The 21,296-nt window shown below is 45.2% G+C and overlaps 1 protein-coding gene across 2 annotated transcripts in view; it reads left to right on the top strand.

Moving 5' to 3' along the window:
- KPNA1 (karyopherin subunit alpha 1) overlaps window positions 1-9,972 on the top strand; it is a 65,196-nt gene extending 55,224 nt beyond the window's left edge. For both annotated transcript variants that reach the window (XM_029578023.1, XM_029578024.1), the window contains exons 11-14: window positions 3,404-3,529; window positions 4,275-4,402; window positions 4,500-4,678; window positions 6,313-9,972. In XM_029578023.1, coding sequence (XP_029433883.1) covers window positions 3,404-3,529; window positions 4,275-4,402; window positions 4,500-4,678; window positions 6,313-6,500 — 621 coding nt within the window. In that variant the 3' untranslated portion in view covers window positions 6,501-9,972. The remainder of the gene's footprint in view (window positions 1-3,403; window positions 3,530-4,274; window positions 4,403-4,499; window positions 4,679-6,312) is intronic.
- The last annotated feature ends 11,324 nt before the right edge of the window (window positions 9,973-21,296 follow it).

Raw genomic sequence — 21,296 nt, 5'->3', positions numbered from 1 at the left:
AACGCCCTCTGCAACGGTCTCATATGAGCAAAGGCCCAAGGAACTAACTCCAGGGTAGACGCCATAGAAAAGAAAAGAGAAGGCAGCTGGATGAAGGATTCCACCCCCTCCGGAGGCCCGGGAGACACAGCAGGCTAGGGCTGAAGAACGGATGGTAAAGATAAAGGCTAAAATTTGTAACCTGTCATTAAAATCATCCATTGTACCTGAAGACTGGAGGGTGGCCAATGTAACCCCAATATTTAAAAAAGGCTCCAGGGGCCCTCCAGGTAACTATAGACAAGTGAGCCTGACTTCAGTGCCGGGAAAAATAGTGGAAACTATTCTCAAAAACAAAATCGTAGAGCATATAGAAAGACATGATTTAATGGAACATAGTCAACATGGATTTACCCAAGGGAAGTCTTGCCTAACAAATCTGCTTCATTTTTTTGAAGGGGTTAATAAACATGTGGATAAAGGTGAACCGGTGGAAGTAGTGTATTTGGATTTTCAGAAGGCGTTTGACAAAGTCCCTCATGAAAGGCTTCTATGAAAACTAAAAAGTCATGGGATAGGAGGCGATGTCCTTTTGTGGATTACAAGCTGGTTAAAAGACAGGAAACAGAGAGTAGGATTAAATGGTCAATTTTCTCAGTGGAAAAGGGTAAACAGTGGAGTGCCTCAGGGATCTGTACTTGGACCGGTGCTTTTCAATCTACCTTATAAATGGCCTGTGACCGACGGCCCGCAAATGCGCAGTAGAGCGCAGCTCTACTGCGCATGTGCGGGCAAGGATGTCGATCAGAAAAAAAAAATGGCGGTGGGGCCGCAGGAGCGGGAGGAGAAGCAGCGGCGCCGCACGCGCGGTGCCGCTGCTTCTCCTCCCCAGATCTGCCGGCAGATCTCGGGGGGGGGGGGGGGTGTCACTCCCGCGCCCCCCCCACCGAGATCTGCCGGCAGGAGCGGGAGGAGTTAATGGAGCCGGGTGAGGGTTGCGGGAAGTCGCGCTTACGGCGCCGGGAGGAAATGGAGGTGGGTGAAGGGAGGGAGAGGGGGACTGAGTGAGTGGGAGGGAGGGAGGGAGAGGGGGACTGAGTGAGTGGGAGGGAGGGAGAGGGGGGACTGAGTGAGAGGAGAGGGAGGGTGGAGAGGAGTGGGTGGGGGAGGGGGGTGGTGAAGAGTGAGGGGAGAGAGAATGAGGGGGAGGTGAGAGACAGAGGGATGTAGCCCGTTTTAACGGGCTTTACGGCTTGTATATATATAAATGATCAGGAAAGGAATACGAGTGAGGTTATCAAATTTGCAGATGATACAAAATTATTCAGAGTAGTTAAATCACAAGCGGACTGTGATACATTGCAGGAGGACCTTGCAAGACTTGAAGATTGGGCATCCAAATGGCAGATGAAATTTAATGTGGGCAAGTGCAAGGTGTTGCATATAGGGAAAAATAACCGTTGCTGTAGTTACACGATGTTAGGTTCCATCTTAGGAGCTACCACCCAGGAAAAAGATCTAGGCATCATAGTGGATAATACTTTAAAATCATCAGCTCAGTGTTCTGCAGCAGTCAAAAAAGCAAACAGAATGTTAGGAATTATTAGGAAGGGAATGGTTAATAGAACGGAAAATGTCATAATGCCGCTATATCGCTCCATGGTGAGACTGCACCTTGAATACTGTGTACAATTCTGGTCGCCGCATCTCAAAAAATATATAGTTGCGATGGAGAAGGTACAGAGAAGGGCAACCAAAATGATAAAGGGGATGGAACAGCTTCCCTATGAGGAAAGGCTGAAGAGGTTAGGGCTGTTCAGCTTGGAGAAGAGACGGCTGAGGGGGGATATGATAAGAGGTCTTTAAGATCATGAGAGGTCTTGAACGAGTAGATGTGACTCGGTTATTTTCACTTTCGAATAATAGAAGGACTAGGGGGCATTCCATGAAGTTAGCAAGTAGCACATTTAAGACTAATCGGAGAAAATTCTTTTTCACTCAACGCACAATAAAGCTCTGGAATTTGTTGCCAGAGGATGTGGTTAGTGCAGTTAGTGTAGCTGGGTTCAAAAAAGGTTTGGGTAAGTTCTTGGAGGAGAAGTCCATTAATGGCTATTAATCAATTTTACTTAGGGAATAGCCACTGCTATTAATTGCATCAGTAGCATGGGATCTTCTTAGTGTTTGGGTAATTGCCAGGTTCTTGTGGCCTGGTTTTGGCCTCTGTTGGAAACAGGATGCTGGGCTTGATGGACCCTTGGTCTGACCCAGCATGGCAAGTTCTTATGTTCTTAAGGCTGATTTATTTATCTTTTTTCTTTTTTTTTTAAGTCAGCCAGCAAACAGGGGCAAAAGCTTCCCTGTATGAAATCGGCACCCACCAGAGGAAAAAGTATCGTCTCTGGGCTTGTGGGGAGAGAGTGACCAGCCCACCGATAAATACTTCCCCCCCCCCCCCCCCCCCCAGCTCACAGGGCAGTGACACAATCTCCGGGAAAGAATGGCCTTCAGGACGCTCACAAGTTACTGACAGGATTTAATAAAATATATATATTCTTTAATCCGGATTGATCTAGCCAAACCTTTTAACCAAGGTAGCGAAAAATCACTGAATTTGACAAGGATCAGGACCGCAGGTTATGCTCTCTTGCATCTGCTGGAGTCAGAGAGATACTGGAGGATCGCAGGTGGCACACCGGGTTATATGGGGGTGCTTTTCAGCTTTTCTCTGACTCCATCTGCTGGAAGGGAGGCATAACCCAGCAGTCTGGACTGATCCTGGTACGTACAGGGAAAGATGGGTTTTTTAAGGCTTTCTTGAACTCTGTTGCTTTCTAGTTTACAGAGTTACTGGGCGTTGGTTCCACAGCATGGCTTCTGCTACCGATAGCAATGGCCCGCTGTACTTTCTGCTGCTTTATGGTTTAGCAACAACCCCCCCCCCCCCAAAAAAAAGGGGGGGAATTTTATCCAGAACTAAAGGAGTCTGCTTTCCAGGATGTGCACATGTGAACATCTGCAGCCCATGCATATGCACAGATCTGGGAGAAAAAAAATACTTACCAGAGTCCTGGTATGTCCTGAAAATTTGGTGTGGATGGACACCAAACACAAAAGTTATTAGGGAGAGACACAGACATGGAAATCTCATAAAATACCTTTTCTTTCAGAAAATTCCTTACTCGAGACAAAGTTTAAAAAAAAAAAAAACCCCAAAAGTTCCTAATAGGGCCCTTTGAGAAACTGGATCCTAGAAGTGAGAAATGCACTTGTGGCAAAGGCTTGGATCTGGTCCTAAATAAATGCATACCTAGATGCTAAACAGAACAAAGCAAAAAAAAATAAAAAATTTATATATATATATATAAATTTTATTTTTTTTTTTGTAATATAGATTTGTAACACTTTGTTTTGAATATTTTAGGTAATTTTAAATTGCTCAGCTCTGCAGAGTTTATTACACTTGCTGAGCAGCCCGAAGGAATCCATTAAGAAAGAGGCATGCTGGACAATATCAAACATCACAGCTGGAAACAGGGCTCAGATACAGGTAACATGAGCCCACGTGAAATGGTTCTTCCTGGGCTGTTTTCAAGTTGCTAGTGATTTGCACTGTGAAACGGCTTTCAACCGATTTCATATCTATAGTTACATTTTTATGCAGTAAGGGGCATTCATTTTTATATGGTATCATACATTTGAGGGTGGACACAGTAGACATACAGCAAAAAGAGAAAGGGAGAACAATAATGCACTGAGGTGAGTACCAGAGCAGCAGATGTGAGGCATTGAAGGGTGGCTAGTGTGCAGCGGGCATGAATGAAAGATTCGGACTGTAGGTAAATGAAGTCCTTATCCCCTGAAAGCCATCTGATCTATGGAATGAGCTGATGGGCTCGGTTTAGCCATCCTCTTGGGTAAGGTTCTCTAAGTCATTAAAACACAACTGGCATTTTTCCTAGCAGTGTCATCAGAGCGTCCAAAAGACTGAATGGGACTCGGAGGTGGCACGTCCCTCTCACCCAAGTTCACATCAGATGTGAGGCGCATTGGCAAGGAAGGCAGTGTGAGGAAGCTGATTTAGTTTGTAGATAATTAGATTTCCATGTCCAGTGCTGTTGTTTTGAGACCTTTTAATAGGCACTAAATTAAGTTAAGAAGTAAAACCGAGAGAGAATTTAGGGGTACACCTCGAGGTTGGGGGAAAGATGTTCCCTGTGCCCCTGCTCTACAATTCTGTGTAGGTTTTGTTCCCCCAATAGATTCCATTTTTTGTGTGATTCATTTTCTTATAGACCGTGATAGATGCCAACATATTCCCAGCCCTTATAAATATCCTGCAAACGGCAGAGTTTAGGACCCGGAAGGAAGCGGCATGGGCAATCACAAACGCAACCTCTGGAGGCTCTGCAGAGCAGATCAAGTGAGTAGCATTAGTAAAACAATGCGGGCAGAATTCCACCTTGAAAATTGTGCATACTACAAGCAATTAACAAACTCTCTCTCCCTGTTTTTCTAAGATACCTGGTGGAATTGGGCTGTATTAAACCGCTGTGTGATCTCCTGACTGTCATGGATTCAAAGATTGTGCAAGTGGCACTGAATGGTTTGGAAAACATCCTAAGACTTGGAGAACAGGAAGCAAAGAGGAATGGCACTGGAATTAACCCTTACTGTGCTCTCATTGAGGAAGCATATGGTAAGGAAGAGGATGTGTGACTGTTTTAGAGAAGAAATCATTACATTTTGGATGGTCTAGACAGGGGGAGGCAACGCTGGTCCTCAAGTGCCCCAAGCAGGTCGGGTTTTCAGGATATCCACAATGGAGGTAGAGTATGCAGATGCATTTCTTAAGCATTCTGCATGGATATCCTGTGGAACTTGAGGACCAGACCACAGAACAGACATTCCCTGTATGTATCACTATGCCAATGAGTTGGGGGAAGGAGGAAAAGAATGTAGCTGTCGGAAGTGAACTGTGAGCTGTGCCTGACTCCAGATTGGAGTCAAAGCAATGTGCTGAACTTCAGAAGGTTGGTATATGGCAGGGGTAGGCAACTCCCATCCTGGAGTCCCACAAACAGGGCTGCTTTTCAGGATATCCACTGTGAATAAAAATGTGATATATTTACATACAATATATGTATGTATGTATCTGAAAACCAGATCTATTTGGGGCACTCTAAGATTGCAGTTGCAGACTCCTGTTTTTGCTTTTATATAATGCAGTGGAAGGCAATTCCGGTCCTGGAAGGCCACAAACCAGTTGGTTCTCAAGATATCCCTAATGGATATGCATGAGAGAGATTTGCATACAACTGAGGCAGTGTTCATGCAAATCTCATGCATATTCATTAGGGATATCCTGAAAACGACTTGTTTGCAGTCCTCAAAGACCAGAGTTCCCTATCCCAGGTATAGTGCTTCAGTCCAAAGAACTAGAGTGTTTAACAAGGGATTCACATATCAAACAAGGAGCAAAATTTTTTTCTGTTTCTAGGAAGGCTTGGTTGTACACTATCGGGCCGATACAGTAAAGTCCGCGAGAGAGCGGGCAGCACGCACACAGGCCACTCTCCTGTGCGTGCAATTCAGTATTCAAATTAGGGTCGGCGATAAAAATAGGTAAAAAGAGGCGCTAGGGACACTAGCGCATCCCTAGCGCCTCTTCTTGGACAGGAGCGGAGGCTGTCAGCGGGTTTGACAGCCGACGCTCAATTTTGCCGGCATCGGTTCTCAAACCCGCTGACAACCACGGGTTCGGAAACCGGACGCCGGCAACGCCATACTCTCTGAGGAGATCTGGAATCAAAACCCAAGGAGTCCTATTTGTGTGTTAGTGGCAGGCGCACACCCTTACTCAGGGCCTATCTGGCAGGTTGATTGGATAAAGTTGTACATGTTTAATGGTGGGGAAGTGGGGTTGTGTGCCTGTCATTGGAACAGTGCCCAGCAGTAGGTGGGGGGAATTAGGAAGGTGTTTGTCAGTATTAGGTAGAAGACATCGCTTTACGAGAAGTTACTTTTTTTTTTGTAAAAAGGCATTAGATCATTTGTATGTTATGGCATACTGATTGAGTGTGAAATGAAATATCTTGACTCCTTCTCTTACTTTAAGCCAAAATACATGTTTGACTGATTCCTGGGGAAGGAGTGCTAATGGTTCATATTTACTATGGTAATCTGTGACCCCCCCCCCCCCCCCCATGTAACTGTTCAAAATTTGATATAAATAGAAGGCAATGCTGCTTTAATGGTTTTACAAACAACCTTAATTCATTTTAACTTTCTGCTGTGAAAGCAAAAGGGTTAACATGTTTTTCTGCTCTGCAGGACTGGATAAGATTGAATTTCTGCAGAGTCATGAGAACCAGGAAATTTACCAGAAGGCCTTTGACCTGATTGAGCACTACTTTGGGACCGAGGACGAGGACAGCAGTATCGCCCCTCAGGTGGACCTCAGCCAACAGCAGTACATCTTCCAGCAGCGAGAAGCCCCCATGGAGGGCTTCCAGCTCTAACGCACCTGGAGAGGCAGATTTTCCCACCACACAGATGGCCAAGTCTGTTCTCTTCTCCATGGAGCTGATCTCTTAAATGTTTTCCATACGACTGTCTGCACTCATTCGCTTACTTTGCGCACGGTCTCTCTATCTCTCGAGCTCAAGGCCTGAAAAAGTTTTCCATGGAGGAATACTGCTTCATAAACCCATGGTTTGGGGTTGAAAGGTGAATGAATATTCCTTTGACTTCAGGGGGAGTGAGAGGGGAGAAGAAAAAACAAACAAATCACCACCAACACAGTAACCTCCCCTTGCTTTGCATATCTACATTTTACATCTTCCTGGATTTACTACAGCAGGACACTAATAAGCCAATATGTCTTTCCTACAATAAAAGTGACTCGTCACCTACAGAAAAAGCTTAAAACACTCACGACGTACAAAGACAGACAGGAACGTTTGTTTTCGATGCAACTTCAGATCAATGGGATAAATGAACTTAAGACTTGCGAGTGCACAGTGTTTTTGTTCTGGGGTTTTTATTTTTCCCTTTTCCTTCACATGGTCTGCTATAGTGACCTTTCTTGAATTGCTTTGGAAAACTTTTCCAATCAGACTCTTTATTTGAACCTCCACAGGGAAATAGGAAAGAGAATTGGATGTATTCCTTCCTTGTTGGATGTGCAAGCTTGGCTTACTGGCACAAACATTCATCGAAAATCTGGAGAATAAGCTAACTGTTACTCATCCACCTAAGGCCTTCAGTGAATCTTTTCTGGTTCTTACAGACTCTTGCCCCAAATCCTTCCATCTGTAAAACTTGAAGCTGTCATGCTGGACTGGAGGCTGCCTTTACTGGACTCTCTTTCTCTCCCCTGCCAGTCTAATTCACATAAGGCTTTGGACTGCTGCTGTTCAGCTCCAGGCCTTCCCCAAAGACACATAGGCATTGGGTGGATTTGAGAGGACTTTCCTAATGACTCATAAATTACAAAAAAAAAAAACTACTCCCCAGCCCTCAAAAATGTGATTTAGAAACCATATCTCTGCATTAAAACGGAAACCTTTCAGGCTTTGTGGTCCTGATTTTGATCCTGGCAAGCATAGGGAGAAAGGCTAGCGCCATCATTAACCCTTCCATATGTGTACTTTACAACCCATCCCCTTCCTCCTTATAGTTTTATTTTGTTTTTAATGCAGCTTGATTTTAACAGGTTTATGCTGTTTAAATTATTACGTTACTTTTTAATGTCAGTACTCTGTATCTTAACATATGATAAAACTGATGCAAGGAGGACCGTGTAGCCTCCTGGTTTGCCTTTCTGCTGGTACAGTCTGCCATTAATGTGAGGATGAGCAGCCTGTCCTTCAGCTTCCTCCCTGCATCCTGAAATCTGCTGTCCTCAGTCAAAATCATTATTCTGTTGCAAACTCTTGCTTTCTATGAAATTTTTGTTTTTTTTAAATTTCTCTTCCCCCCACCACCTTGCTCCCTGCATTTTCAAACCCCCACCCCTACTCTTCTGCCATGTGTGGGCAGTCTGGAAGGGGGCATGGCACTGAACTGTGGACTGGAGAGGCACCTGCTTCAAGGCATACGCTCCACCTTGCTCCTTGGCCAACATGGCTGTCTTCCTTCCCTCAGCATGCCCAGGCGTCCCTGATGGTTAAGGGTTGGGGTGATCCAAGCCCCATTCTCCAGCACTATGGCCTGAGCTACAGAGCCGGCCTGCAGCATCTTTTGATAGATTTCATGACACTACGTTGGAAGGATGACCTTTTGTTGTCTCTCCTTCTGTCCCTATGCTATTAAAAAATCAAGGTGAGCCACCCATCTAATCAAGATCCTAAAATGACCCCGAGGCTCCCAGCCATTGAGTAGTTTGAGTTTATGGGAAGGAGATAGCAACTAAAAAAAGAAATAAAAAACCATATAAGTCTGATTATGGTGAAAACAAGAATAGATGGGCGGCAGGGGAGTTGGAGTTTTTGTTCAGTTTCACCAGTGACAGTTGCATGACACTCCCTTTTTGCTGAACTGTTGCTTAGTGCAATATGTAGTGATATGCATAGAAAGTTGAGCAGGTCGGTAGACGAGTGTTTGTAATTATTTGTAGCGCTTAATAAGGACTGCTGCTCTCATGACTTCAAAGGCATCAGCTGGAACAAAGGGTTAAAAAGAGATGCTGCTGGTCAGAGGTTGCATTGAGGACAAAAATCTGGAAAATTCTAAAGAATTAAATTTAGTGAAACTCCTATATCTGATAGTTTGATTCCAGAATGAACCCTTTTCCTCAAAAAAAAATAAAATAAAGTTTTTGGAAAAAAATCTATAGAACCAGCTCCATTCCCACACAGCAAAGCTTTAAAAATCAGGATCCTAGTGTTAAATTGCCATTCTCATGTGTAGCCTATCTTTTTATTTAAAAAATAAATAAAAAGGTAAGAGCAAGAGACTCTTACTAGATTCAAGTACAAAAGCTGTTGATATGTATAGAACTGCCCTAGTGGTCTGTCTCTTGGTTGATCCAAGAATTCCATTGTTGTACAAATTGTTTTTGTAATAGATGATTTCATTGCCAATAAATAAGACAGTTTAACAAATATGTAGTTTAGCCAAGAGCTTTGTGCTAATATCTTTAGCATTTTTCTTTCCTGTCACTGCCGCTTTTTAGAACTTTGCTTCGTGTGGCAAACAGATGTGTGTTGGACTGCTGTGGGCTGTGTGGGTCGTCCCGAGATCATGGTGGATCACCGCCTGTCCCATCCATGGTAGCAAATTGGGTAGCCTTGGCCTTGGTTTTATTTGCAAAGTCAAAGTGAAATCGCAAACGAGTGAATTTGTGTTACACATGCAAGTATTCAAAAAAAAAAAAAAAAAAAAAGTACTGTACAGGAAAAAAGGCATGCCAAGGGTTAAGAAAACAGACTTTTCCAAGCTGAGTGAGGGAGCCAAGATTGCTGTCCTTAGCTTTGTGCTTTTTGGCTTTGGAGAATGCTTTGTGCAGACAGGGAGATGTTTATCAGCCCATAAGCATCCTATCTTATCTCCAAATATAGTGACACACCCAGGTTCATTGTAGTTTGATGATATGTAGTGGCTGCTCTGTATACAGGTATTTAACCCTGATTACAGCTTTGCTGATTAGGATCTAGTGCAACAACAAAAAGGACAATGTCAGCATTCATTTAAAATAGGTCTCAGTGATATCCTCTGACCAGCATGATCTACTTGTGAGTAAGGAGAAGGGCAAGCCAGTGAGAGCACAGAAACAACTTCTCCAGCTCCTCCCCCCCCCCTTCATTTTTTTTTGGTGTGAGACAGATGTTTATGGGGACTTTATCCTTCCAGTTACCACTGTGGAAACCATTGCACACCTGTGAGAAATCTCCGATCAGGGCGGCCCAAGCATCTGCTGAAGCCTCCTCTAGGGATTTTGTTTAATGACAATGACTGCAATAACACAAACCTCAAGCATGGTTTAAAAAACAAAACAAAAGGAACTTTCCTGACAAGGACAGATGTTTGCCTCCCTTCTGTACACAGCATGTATCTGTGTCTATGCTCGGTGATGGATATTCTGAAGACGTGGGTACCACAGTCGGAGCTGTTGCCCCTTCCTCAAAAGAGAAAAAAAAATCTGTTATCACTGTTACTTTCTCTCATATGCTGCTGCTTTTGTGCTGAAGGAACATTTTAGTTTTCTGCACTTGACCTGCAAAAGGAACTTTGATTCTAATTTAGGTGAATTAGATTTTCTTTTAATTTAAAAAAAAAACAAAAAAAACAGACCCATAAACCTCAATGTTGCCTTCACATAATATTATGGATAACGATGTTAATCTGAAGGGTGACAGAAGCACTGATCAGTAGCAAAACTCTTGTTTTAGCTTTGATTTTTTTTTTAAATAAATTGCTGATATCATTTGAGTACTTCTTTGAAATATTCTATCACATTGGGATAGTATAATAAAAAATAAAAAAAAAAATTTTTTTAAACAAATTGAGTGAAAGACAAAGCACATAAGTTGTTTCTCTCCCTAAAAAATAATTTAAGAAAATGTATGTGGAACTCCCCCAACCAATAATGGCCATTACCTAATTCAGTGAATTAAAAAACAACTGTTTGAAATCTATTATATGACTCTCTCTTCAGTGGAATATTGCTTGATTTGCTGAGATCGTCTACACGTACATAGTGCTAGTGTCGGGGCTATGAATCAGGCTTGTGTCCTTTACTGCAGCTTGTTTCTGCCTCAAAGAGTGAGTAGGGGAGCTGTTGGTATTGAGTCACTGTGTCATTCTCAAGATCAATGCTATGTCCTACTGTAACCTGACTACATCAACAAGATCCACTTAATGTGGCACAGGGAGCTCTTCAACTATTTTCATGCTGTATTAAAACCCACCCTACACAAAATAAATCTTTTCTTTGAAGTATTTATTGCTGAAATTGAATTTCTCTTCTGCATCCTTTACCAGTAAGATGACTTTAAATTGGGATGATATTGTATATGAAAGTATTTATGATGTGGACCAGCCACATCTGGCTGGTAGGAGACCATTTGTAATCACATTGCTGGTCCTATATTTGTCAAGGTACTTGGGACTGGAACACAGCTTGAACAGTTTCAAAATGTTATTTTGTACCATGGCTTATGACTTCCTTTAAAAAAAAAAAAAAAAAAAGAAGACTGGCATAGTTGCTTACAAATACAAAGCTGATTCATCTTAAGGAAAAAATAAATTTATATTAGAGGAAACAAAGACGTGGCTATGCTTACACTGGATTGTTAGCAAAGAAACCTCAACCTTACTTTCAAATTTTGTAAAATAAAAACACTTAGCAGCCAAGGAAACAGTAATTCAGCATTTAAGGGGGAAGCAGATCTTGGCTGCTTTTTTTTTTTTTGGGGGGGGGGGGGGGGGGGGAGGGGGAATAGTCCAATGGAACCTTAGTTGGAAAAAGAGAGCCCTAAGCTACCAACCACAGGATAATACAATTCTCCGTTAGAAAATGAGTTAAAATAGCATTAAAATTCCTCTATAAGAAAAGGTTAGCCTTTTTCTCACAGGACAAGCAGGATGGCAGTCCTCACATATGGGTGACATCACAGGATGGAGCCCTGTATGGAAAACTTTTCTGTCAAAGTTTCTATAAAGCTTTGACACTGGCACACTGAGTGCACTGAGCATGCTCAGCCTGTAATTATCCCTGTGAACCACAGGTGTCTCCTCCAGTCTTCTTTTTTCTGCTCTGCAGTAAGCATAGCAGTTAGGAGCTCTGTGAGAAATTTTAAGACTTTTTCCTTACAGAAACACTTAAACTTTTACTTCACACTTAAACATTTACTTCACAAATGCTTTTTCCCTGCACGGGTCTCCCTTCGCATACATTTATTCGACGCTCGGTGAGTACTATGCCCTGTTTTTCGGTCTGTTCCTGTCACCTCACTGGCCTGCCAACCGACTGCGGCCTCCCTCTCCCTATGTTTTCAGTTAGCCACACATAGCCTGCGAGTGTCCCTCTGTGACACTCTGGTTATTAGCGCTAGTAGGACAGGGACTTCCATGGTTTCCGTTGCCACCAGGGCCCCTGTAGATTCGGGTCCTTCGTTCCTCGGTACCCTCACGCAGTGTATGCCCCATCGCTACCATCGGTACCCCCTTTAGACCGTCCTGGATTCTTCGATGCCATCTGTCCCTGCATCGTTTCTATCAGTGCCATCCATGTTTTTTCATCCATGGCACTGATTTTTCCTTGGGTTTCATCGGTGCCATCATTGTCTGGATGGATGCCACTGTCACCCAGGGCACTTCCATCGATGCCCGGGACATTTCCATCGATGTCGTCCATGGCATCGATGCCCGGGACACTTCCATTGATGCGGTCATCGACTCAGTCGATGCCAACGATGTTTTTCGATTATTTGATGCCATATCGTTTCCATAGATACCTACGCCGATGCCATCAGTGCTTCCGTCACTGTCATTGTAGCTCTGCCTGGGTCATCGACATTTTTTCATATATTTTTGACAATATCGTCAATACCGATATAGCACTGCCACATAATGCCTTCGCCTAAACACAATGCTCCATGCTTTGGGTTCTTATTAAAACCCCGTATTAGCCTACGACACTGCATAGTGTCAGGAGCAGTGCAGGCATGCTGACAGTCCGTCTTCATTCGCCATCCAAGACAGTGAGGGAATCCACCTCGGCACTGGGGAAAGACCGGGCCGAGCACCGTGGCACTCAGTGTCACCGACACGGTGACCGTCCGTCACAGACGCCATCCAGCACATCGGTGCTATCCTTCTCGGTGCTGGAGAATGCCTGGACCGAGCAACATCACCACTGCCATCGCCACTGTTCCGCACAGTGCTGGCAGTTCTTGGTGATCCAGAAACACCGGAACGAGTTCTGAAGAATTCTGCACTGGCGTCACGAGACAGAGCCACTGCGACAAGGGCCGGGTTCATGAGCTGTTAATTGGCTCCCCTGTTCCCGAGGCGTGCCCCACAGACATCGGTGCGGGATTGTGGCTCTCCACAAATTACCGTGGTAGCACCAGCCACGCTCAACCTGTCTCCTCTATACCTGTGCCACCATACCAGGCATCAGAGTTGAGACAGACGTCTACGTCCACAGGCTACCCCTCAATGACTCCTGAAATCCATGGAGCCAGCAATCTTCACCGGCTCGTCCTTCGGCAATCCACGTCGGATGATAAATACCCGCTTCTGCGGCATTCCCATTGAGATGTGTTCTCTAATTCGTACCACATGGTTCGAAAAGTTCTAGGCCATCTACCTTTTTGCTATTGCCAGCTATGTCAGCCACAATACCAAGAGAACCTCTCTATCATTTCTTTGGGATTGCATCAGGACATCCTCCCGCTTTCAGCAACGGGACTCTGTACTGATTAATGCCCTGGCTTCTGATTCCTAATTCAGAGCCAAAGTTCCAGATGCATTTGCTGATCTGCTAAACACGAGACCCAGCAAATACTTACCTCAAGTGCAAGTCCACCTTGAAGCCTGACGACAGGTCTCGATGTTTCCTTGTACAGCACACAGAAATGCGGGTAATACTGTACAGCTCACGCTCCCGTGGGAGCTTACATGATATCCAGATTACATCAGCCCCGCCAGTTGGACACCTCCTGGTCTCCCAACTAGCCGGATATCAGAGCGGCCACCTCACTTTGTACCAAGGTTCCCGGTACACTCCCCCAGATGCTACAAAGCGCAGCAGGCAGGGGGGTTGGGGAGTTTTCATTACACTATTCTTTCTTTCAACAGAAAGTAGTTACTCTCCGCCCATCCTGGACCTCAGAAATACCAACTTTCTTCAGAAGGCACAGGTAAAATGGTATCTCTCGTCACCATGCTTCCATATCGCAGTAAGTACATTACCTCTAATCTTTCTATGTGCTTCATGGTGAGTCAACAATATTACAATCCCAAGCTCTGCCGGTTGCACCAGCTTCGGCAACTGGGATATTTCATTGAATCACTATCGATGACTACTGTTTCTCTATGAAGTACAGCATCATTCACACTTTTCCTTGTATGGACGGCTGCATAACCACAGTCAGTCCACGCAAGGAGCTCTAACTTCTTCATGACTCACTATAATTACTGCCTGGGATTACTGTCACTGCCATAAATCCCTTATACAACACTTCTGGACACCAGTCACAATGACCTGCCTGTCCAGCAACCACGCAGACATTCCAATAAATTCCTACATGTCCCTGTGCACATATTCCATAACCTCAGCCCCTCAATTCTTCATTGTCGGGCCATGGGTTTTTTTCACTATGCACTTTCCTCATACATCCTGAACTGCTATGGGTTAGATTAAGTGAAATTCCATTATCAGTGGATCTAAGCTGTTCAACCGCTTTCGTCCCTCATCCATATTGCAGATCTAGAACCAAAACCTAGTCTGGTCCTGCTAATGCTCGCATTTACTCAGGGTTGTAAAGTTTGACCTAAAATCTTCTCAACCCAATATGCGTATATTCCGCTCCAGGCACAATTTCACATGAAATTCCTAGAGCTTGTAGCCATGAGTTATACCCTTATGTCTTTCAATACTGCCTCTGCAACGAATCTTTGTGCGTACAGACAGACAGCATAGGGACAATTTATTATTTATTTTATTTAACAGCTTTTTAACATACCGGTGTTCATGGGGCACATCACGCCGGTTCACAATAAACTTGAGAGAGGAGGAAATTACAAAAAACAGGGAGCGGGGGAGGGAGCAGGCAAGAGAAAAAGAGCGGGGGGGAGGGTGGGATAGACAGAGAGAGGAAGAGGAGAGAGCAGCAAAGAAGGTAGATGGGAGTAACCATAACTGAGTAGAAGAAGTTATTTACAGCAGATTATAAGATACCAACTGCAGAGATTAACTTATTTACAGCAGATTATTGGATACAAAAAACATTCTTTTTGATAGCATGCTGCTTGTGTGTTGGAAAGCACATTGTCTAAACTCCTGTTTAGACAATGTGCTTTCCAACACACAAGCATGCACAACCTCTTAGCTGCTCTGCAAGGAAGCTGCGCAGCTCTGCCCTTGGCCCTTGCTCACTCCATGTATCCTCGGGCCGCTTATCTAAGAGATTTACTAAACACACTAGCAGACGTTCTCCATGTAGGTTTCCATCCTCTCGAATGGTCTCGGACTACATGTGTAACGAGAAAATTCTTCTAGCGCTGAGGTTAACCAAACTTGCCCTCTGCATCCGAATCGAACCATATGGTGTACAGATTCTACTCCCTACACATGTTTCCAATGCGTTCCCATACACACCTTTCTTCCAGCAAGGGCCTCTTAAATGTCTCTTCTGCTGCCTCTCATAGCCAGCACTCTTCTAATGCTGAACCGGGACGGGGTTCACTGTTCCTCAGACCCACGTCCTGGCCGAGACCAGTATGCTTCCCATACTTCTCAATCTATCACACCAGTAATCAATTCGCCTTCTCACAAGTCAGTCTCAAATCGTAGACTCACTAATGTTCTTAGGTACTGGTAGCATCACAAAACCTTCCACACATAAATCCTACCATTCAAAATGGCATGATTTACCTACCACATGATGCATACAAAAGGGTATTACCCTTTTTCCTTTTTCTACACCACTCTTTTCTCTTGTCCCTCGGATTCTGCTCCCCAGACATCCTCTACATAGGTACACCTCTGTTCCAATTGGTGTATCGTTTGGGAGTGGGGATACCTGATTAATGGTAAACCCCTTCTGAGTCAGCTTACCATGGATTATCCACTGATCAAGCTGCCTCTATTTTCACATCACGGAATGGAACCTATATCTCATGCTTATAAGTCTCATACATTCTCCGTTCAAGCCTTTCCATTCTTCTTCCATTCCGTCACTTCTACGAACAGGGTCAGTGAGTTCCACACCTTGTTACATACTCATCCGATCCTGCGTTCCTCCATGACCGAGTGGTTTTACGTATTCAACTTCATATCCTTCTTAAGGTAGACGTTGCATCTCACCTTACTCAGAATATACTCTGCCCATTTTTCCAACACGTCTCTCACACCAAAGCGAGAGGCTTTTTCCACTCCTTGGACTGTAATAGCGCACTTGCATTCTATCTAGCTCACACTACAGGCCATAGGAATTCCTCTTTCCTTCTGTGGCAAGTGACAAGCTGCGAGTTCCAGTGGGCAAACAGACCTATTCCTCCTAATTGACGATCTGTATCTCTTTTCTACCAACAAGCAGGCATTTCACTACAACGCTGTGTGTCACCACACCCTGTTGCGTCCATCCCAGCCTCAATAGCTTCCCCTCGGCCGGTGCTGCTTGTACATATTTATCAGGCTGCACCCTGGAGCTCTCTCCATACCTTCGCAGCCATTATTGCTTAGATACGACTAGCCGGCATGCTCCATGTTTGGCCAGTCCGTCTACTCCTATTCTTTTTGGTTTAATTACCCAACATCCTTCCACCAACCCATTAAGGGTTTCAGGATGCCCTCCGTCCCAAATTCCACCCCTGTCATTGCGCCTTTCGCGCGTCTTGGGTGCATTTGGTGCACTCTTGGGCATCCTCAGCTCGGTACTCACCCATATGTGAGGACTACCATCCTGCTTGTCCTGTGAGAAAGCAAATGTTGCTTACCTGTAACAGGTGTTCTCACAGGACAGCAGGATGTTAGTCCTCATGAAACCCACCTGCCACCCTGCGGAGTTGGGTCTGTATACGTTTTTACTTAGTTTTAGTTTTGCTTGTGCTTTTAGCTATAAGAGGAGACTGGGGGAGACACCTGTGGTTCACAGGGATAATTACAGGCTGAGCATGCTCAGTGTGCCAGTGTCAGTCAAAGCTTTATAGAAACGGACACAAACGTTTTCTGTCCAGGGCTCCATCCTATGATGTCACCCATATGTGAGAACTAACATCCTGCTGTCCTGTGAGAACACCTGTTACAGGTAAGCAACATTTGCTATCTCCCATCTCTTCTCGATCTATCCTCCATGCCCAGACCAAGCAGTTGTGGGTCGCACCTTCAGAAGCCCCTGGAGAAACGTGGCACTACCTCCGAGGTCCTCCCCCCAGGTGATATCTCAGATTTCCCACTCCTGAAAGGAGCTTCATCTGGTGAAGAAGGTGCTAGCTGGGAAGGCAATCCCTAAATTTATTTCACATTCCTGGGCTCTTTGACGGGTTACGCTCCTAAATAACAGCCTCGCCTGTCCGTCCCCCCCCCCCCTGCTGAAAAATCTTTCACTTTAAGTTTGTGGTGGAGGTGGGAAATACACTCAGCATGGAGGCCAGGAAGGTGCCAGACCCCATGCGGTGGTACTTGGTATACTAGGAGCATTGAGCAGTAGAGCCAACTGCCTTATCTTACATGCGGTGCAGCATGCAAATAGGACGAGTACCCCATCTCAGGGCCCACGGCTTCTTAGAAGCTCTGGATGCGACCATCTTCACTCTACAGTACAGCCTAGCTCTCCTGCACTCCTGTTTAGAGAAGAAGAAAAATCATGCTACATTCCAACACCCTCCAAGCTGACATATGAGCAACCTTGGAAAGCTTATATTCCAGGCGCGAATACTGAATGCAAATGCAGTGTTTATATGAGTATCTTCAGCCCTCAAAACCAGGTCATTGCTACTGCCCGGAAAACAACCCCCCGAACAGCATGCTAGTGGGGGGAAGGCCTATGCCATCCATGAGGCACTGGTCAGGTTGGCCAGAATCACCAGGAGCCATTATGACCAGATGTGCGACATGGCTCAGGACCAGTGTTTACTTGGACAACTTCGGAGACAAACTCCAGAAGATGGCAGCCCAGTTGCAGGAGCAGAATGTGGAGGTACGCGATTGTTGATATAATCTAGGGCCTGCTGCCCCACCAACCACAGTGCTGCAGTGAGGGCCCTCTGATACTGTGGGGTACTCCAGCGCATCAGAGGGCTACATCCTAAAATTTAGAACAGAATCTGCCTCCTTGAATGTGGCCGCACAGTACTGCATCTGTAGAGACCCTGCTTCCCAACTGAGCCGGGGGGGGGGGGGGGGGGGGGTGGTTCTATTCCCCATACTTCTTCATTCCCGAGAGATCGAAAAGCTTTCACTTAATCTGGGACCTTTGGGCTCTAAATAGGCCCATCACCAGGGAGAAGTTTTAAGATAACTTCCCTCCAGCCCATTCTGCCTAGTTACTATTCAATGACTGGGGGTATACACTAGTTCCCAGGGATCCGTACTCTCGCAGTTGTATCTGCTGTACCTGTGGGCAGTACCTCTGTTTCTAGATCAGTGGACATCACTCCCAACATAAGGTACCCCCATTGGGATTTTCCTCAGCGCTGAGGGTCTTTACCAAGTAGCCCAGCAGTGGTAGTGACTCACTTCAGAAAACGGAAGATACAGATGTTTCTTTACCTCACCTCCTTACCTGGACCCATCCACTCTGCACCACAGCCTACGGGTCTCCGTCAACTGCGGGGAAGTGGACTTACTCATCAACCAGGGGGAGTCCAACCTGCAATTGATGCAGACCCCTCAACCCATTGGGGCCGCAAGCAACACGATGCTGAACAAAACATCTCTACCGGCCTGCCTACAGTGAGGCCTGTATTCGTGGAGGATGCAGCACCTGTACCCCTGGTCACATCAGGTCAACAACATGACAAGCATGAGAAGGGACCTCCAGTGGAGGTTGCACCTGGCGCACCAGATTAGTCCAACCACGCACACCTTGAACTAGGGGTAGGGTGCCCACAGGACGTAGATGAAAACCCAAGAGCGACAGTCGGCTTGGGATAAGACCTAGCGGATCAACTTTCTGGAGCTGCGAACAGCAGGGACGCCTGGCATACGTTAAAAAACTCCCTTCATGTGAAGGCAATCGTAGCCCAGACCGACAACTTAGCTACTAATGCTAGATGCAGAACATCTTTTTCATTCTGTGGACTGGGGGGGACACCCCCATTCCACTCCTATTGAGAATCATCCAGATATGAATCATGGATAAAGCAGAATCTCATCCTCATAGCTCTGGCGTGGCCCAACAACTGTGATACGCCATTGAGTCCATCCATTCCATCGGCCAGCTAGAGCTCTCAGGCATGCTTAGGACCCATTATGTCAAGAGGGGAGGTCCTTTCTCCATCTCATGCGTCACTACCTCATCCACAAGCATGGAGATTGAAAGGGCAGTATTGACGCATCTTAACTTATTGCTGCAGATCCGGGTGTTGGTCTTCCAGGATGTTCCACCAGAAAGAACTACCAGGATAACTGATCAGATCCTCAGAGTGGTGCGAAGTGCAGGGGGGTTGGTCCTCTTCTCCTGCTCCCAGGAACCCCTGTTAGAATACTTTCACTCACTAGACGGAGTAGGATTGGAAACGGCATCTGTCAGATTTCATGTCAGTGCTGTCGGAGCCTACCTCTATCTTCAAATGAAGTCCTGGTGTCAAGCCACCTGCTGGCTTCTAGGTTCATGAAAGGCATCTTTAGGCTGTGCCTACCAGTTCAGAAGGCCAAGGCCCAGTCCCATGGGATTAAACCTAGGCCTAGAGCAAATGATGCTCCTGCTGTCGAACCTTGGACAGCAGTCATCTGAGATCTCCTGAAAAGTTCTCTTCCTAGTCACCCTCACCTCGGTGGGTCCACTATCCATTGCACAGGGAGTCTCACCACGTTAGGGTGACACTGTGAGCACATCCCTCCTTCCTCCCCAAGGTTGTCTCAGTGCTTCAGCTCAACCACATTTATCACCATACCCACCTTGCTGAAGCTGCACAGGCCTGGAGCAAAGCAACTGCTTCACACATTGGACTGTAGGTGTGCCCAGCTTGTCACAAGCATTGCACACATTACATTCAAGATCCAGGGCTTTCCAACTCTTCAGTTCCTTCAACCCGAATGCCTGGGCTTCCGATCTCTCAATGCATTCTGTTCCAACAAAGATTAGAAGCCCTGAACACTGTGCCTGAACACTGTGCCGAAAGCCATTAACTCTGGGCAAGGGTGATGTTCATCATCTACTAAGCGAAGTACCTATCCTAGACACATGCAAAGCCGCCACCAGGTTGTCGCTGCATACCTACACTTCACATCACGGCCTTGACCATCAGCCAGCAGTGGATGTGGGGGCAGGCTGATCTATCTCCCTGTCATCAGTAAAAAGACTGTCCATAATCAAGTACCAGATTGAGTGTACCTCTCTGAAGCTGGAAGGGATGGTGCACCACTTCCAGGCATCCTTAGGCGGTGCTCATCCTTCTAGCTGGGGCCTCCCCAGACATCATGGCTAATTCAGACTGCTTATCTATGGAAAAAAAGCAAGTTTGCTTACTGTAAACTGTATTTTCTGTGGATAGCAGGATGAATTAGCCATGATATCCCGCCTGCCTACCCAGACAGTCTCCATTCCAGTGCCATCTAAAGCTTGGATAACAGACTGAAGCAGGCTGGGAGTCACATGCACCCAGGGCAAAGTTCTGTGTGCTTTGAAGAGCTCTGCCACCTAGAGGGCTGGAGGACAATCCCCAGCCATCATGGCTAATTCATCCTATCTTACAGAAAATACCATTTACAGTAAGCAAACTTGCTTTTTCAGATTTTTGCTCCAGCTGGGTGCTGACCTTCATTTACATTTTTCCTGAAGCTTGTGTCCAGATCCATCCTTAACAGCAATTAGCATAAGAAAAACAGACCTATTTGTAATTTATTGTTCAGATTAGTTCTTGCCAACCTGTATCTAAATAAATTTTAATGACAAAGTATACTTTTAAAGAATATCAACCAGACATTATGCAGGCACATTAAAATATATTATTCCTAAATAGGTACAGTGTAGCTATTAAAATCCAGAACTGAAGAAGCTCTCTTTTCAGGAAGTGTTTGTTTAATGAATATTGTTACTGTAAGCTGTGGTGGCATAGTAGGGGTATGAAAGTTTGGAAAGGCTTAGCTAGGTTTGGAAAATTACAAAAGGAAGAATTGTCAAATCTTAGTAAGCCCAGTTGGTCTATGTTTTGTGCTTTTCACTTTTCATACTCTAGCTAATCTCAGCACGGGTTTTATACAATTAATTAGAATATATTATACTGCTTTGTATTTGTGCTGCCCAGTAGTGATCTTCAGGAAGAATAAAAGAAAGAAATTGGCCAGTTCCTGCCCACTTTGAATTCAGAACTACAAATTATTCTTTAGGAGTTGCAATAGGAAATATTGACATTATTTCAAGTACTGATGTGTGTGTGAAAGGCCATAGGACAGGTCCAGCTGCACTAAGACATTTGTA

Source organism: Rhinatrema bivittatum, chromosome 15 (genome assembly GCF_901001135.1).
Source record: "Rhinatrema bivittatum chromosome 15, aRhiBiv1.1, whole genome shotgun sequence".
In the NCBI taxonomy this organism is placed as follows: Eukaryota; Metazoa; Chordata; class Amphibia; order Gymnophiona; family Rhinatrematidae; genus Rhinatrema; species Rhinatrema bivittatum.
The sequence above is the reverse complement of the archived record's forward strand: the minus strand, read 5'-3'. Positions and strand labels throughout refer to the sequence as shown.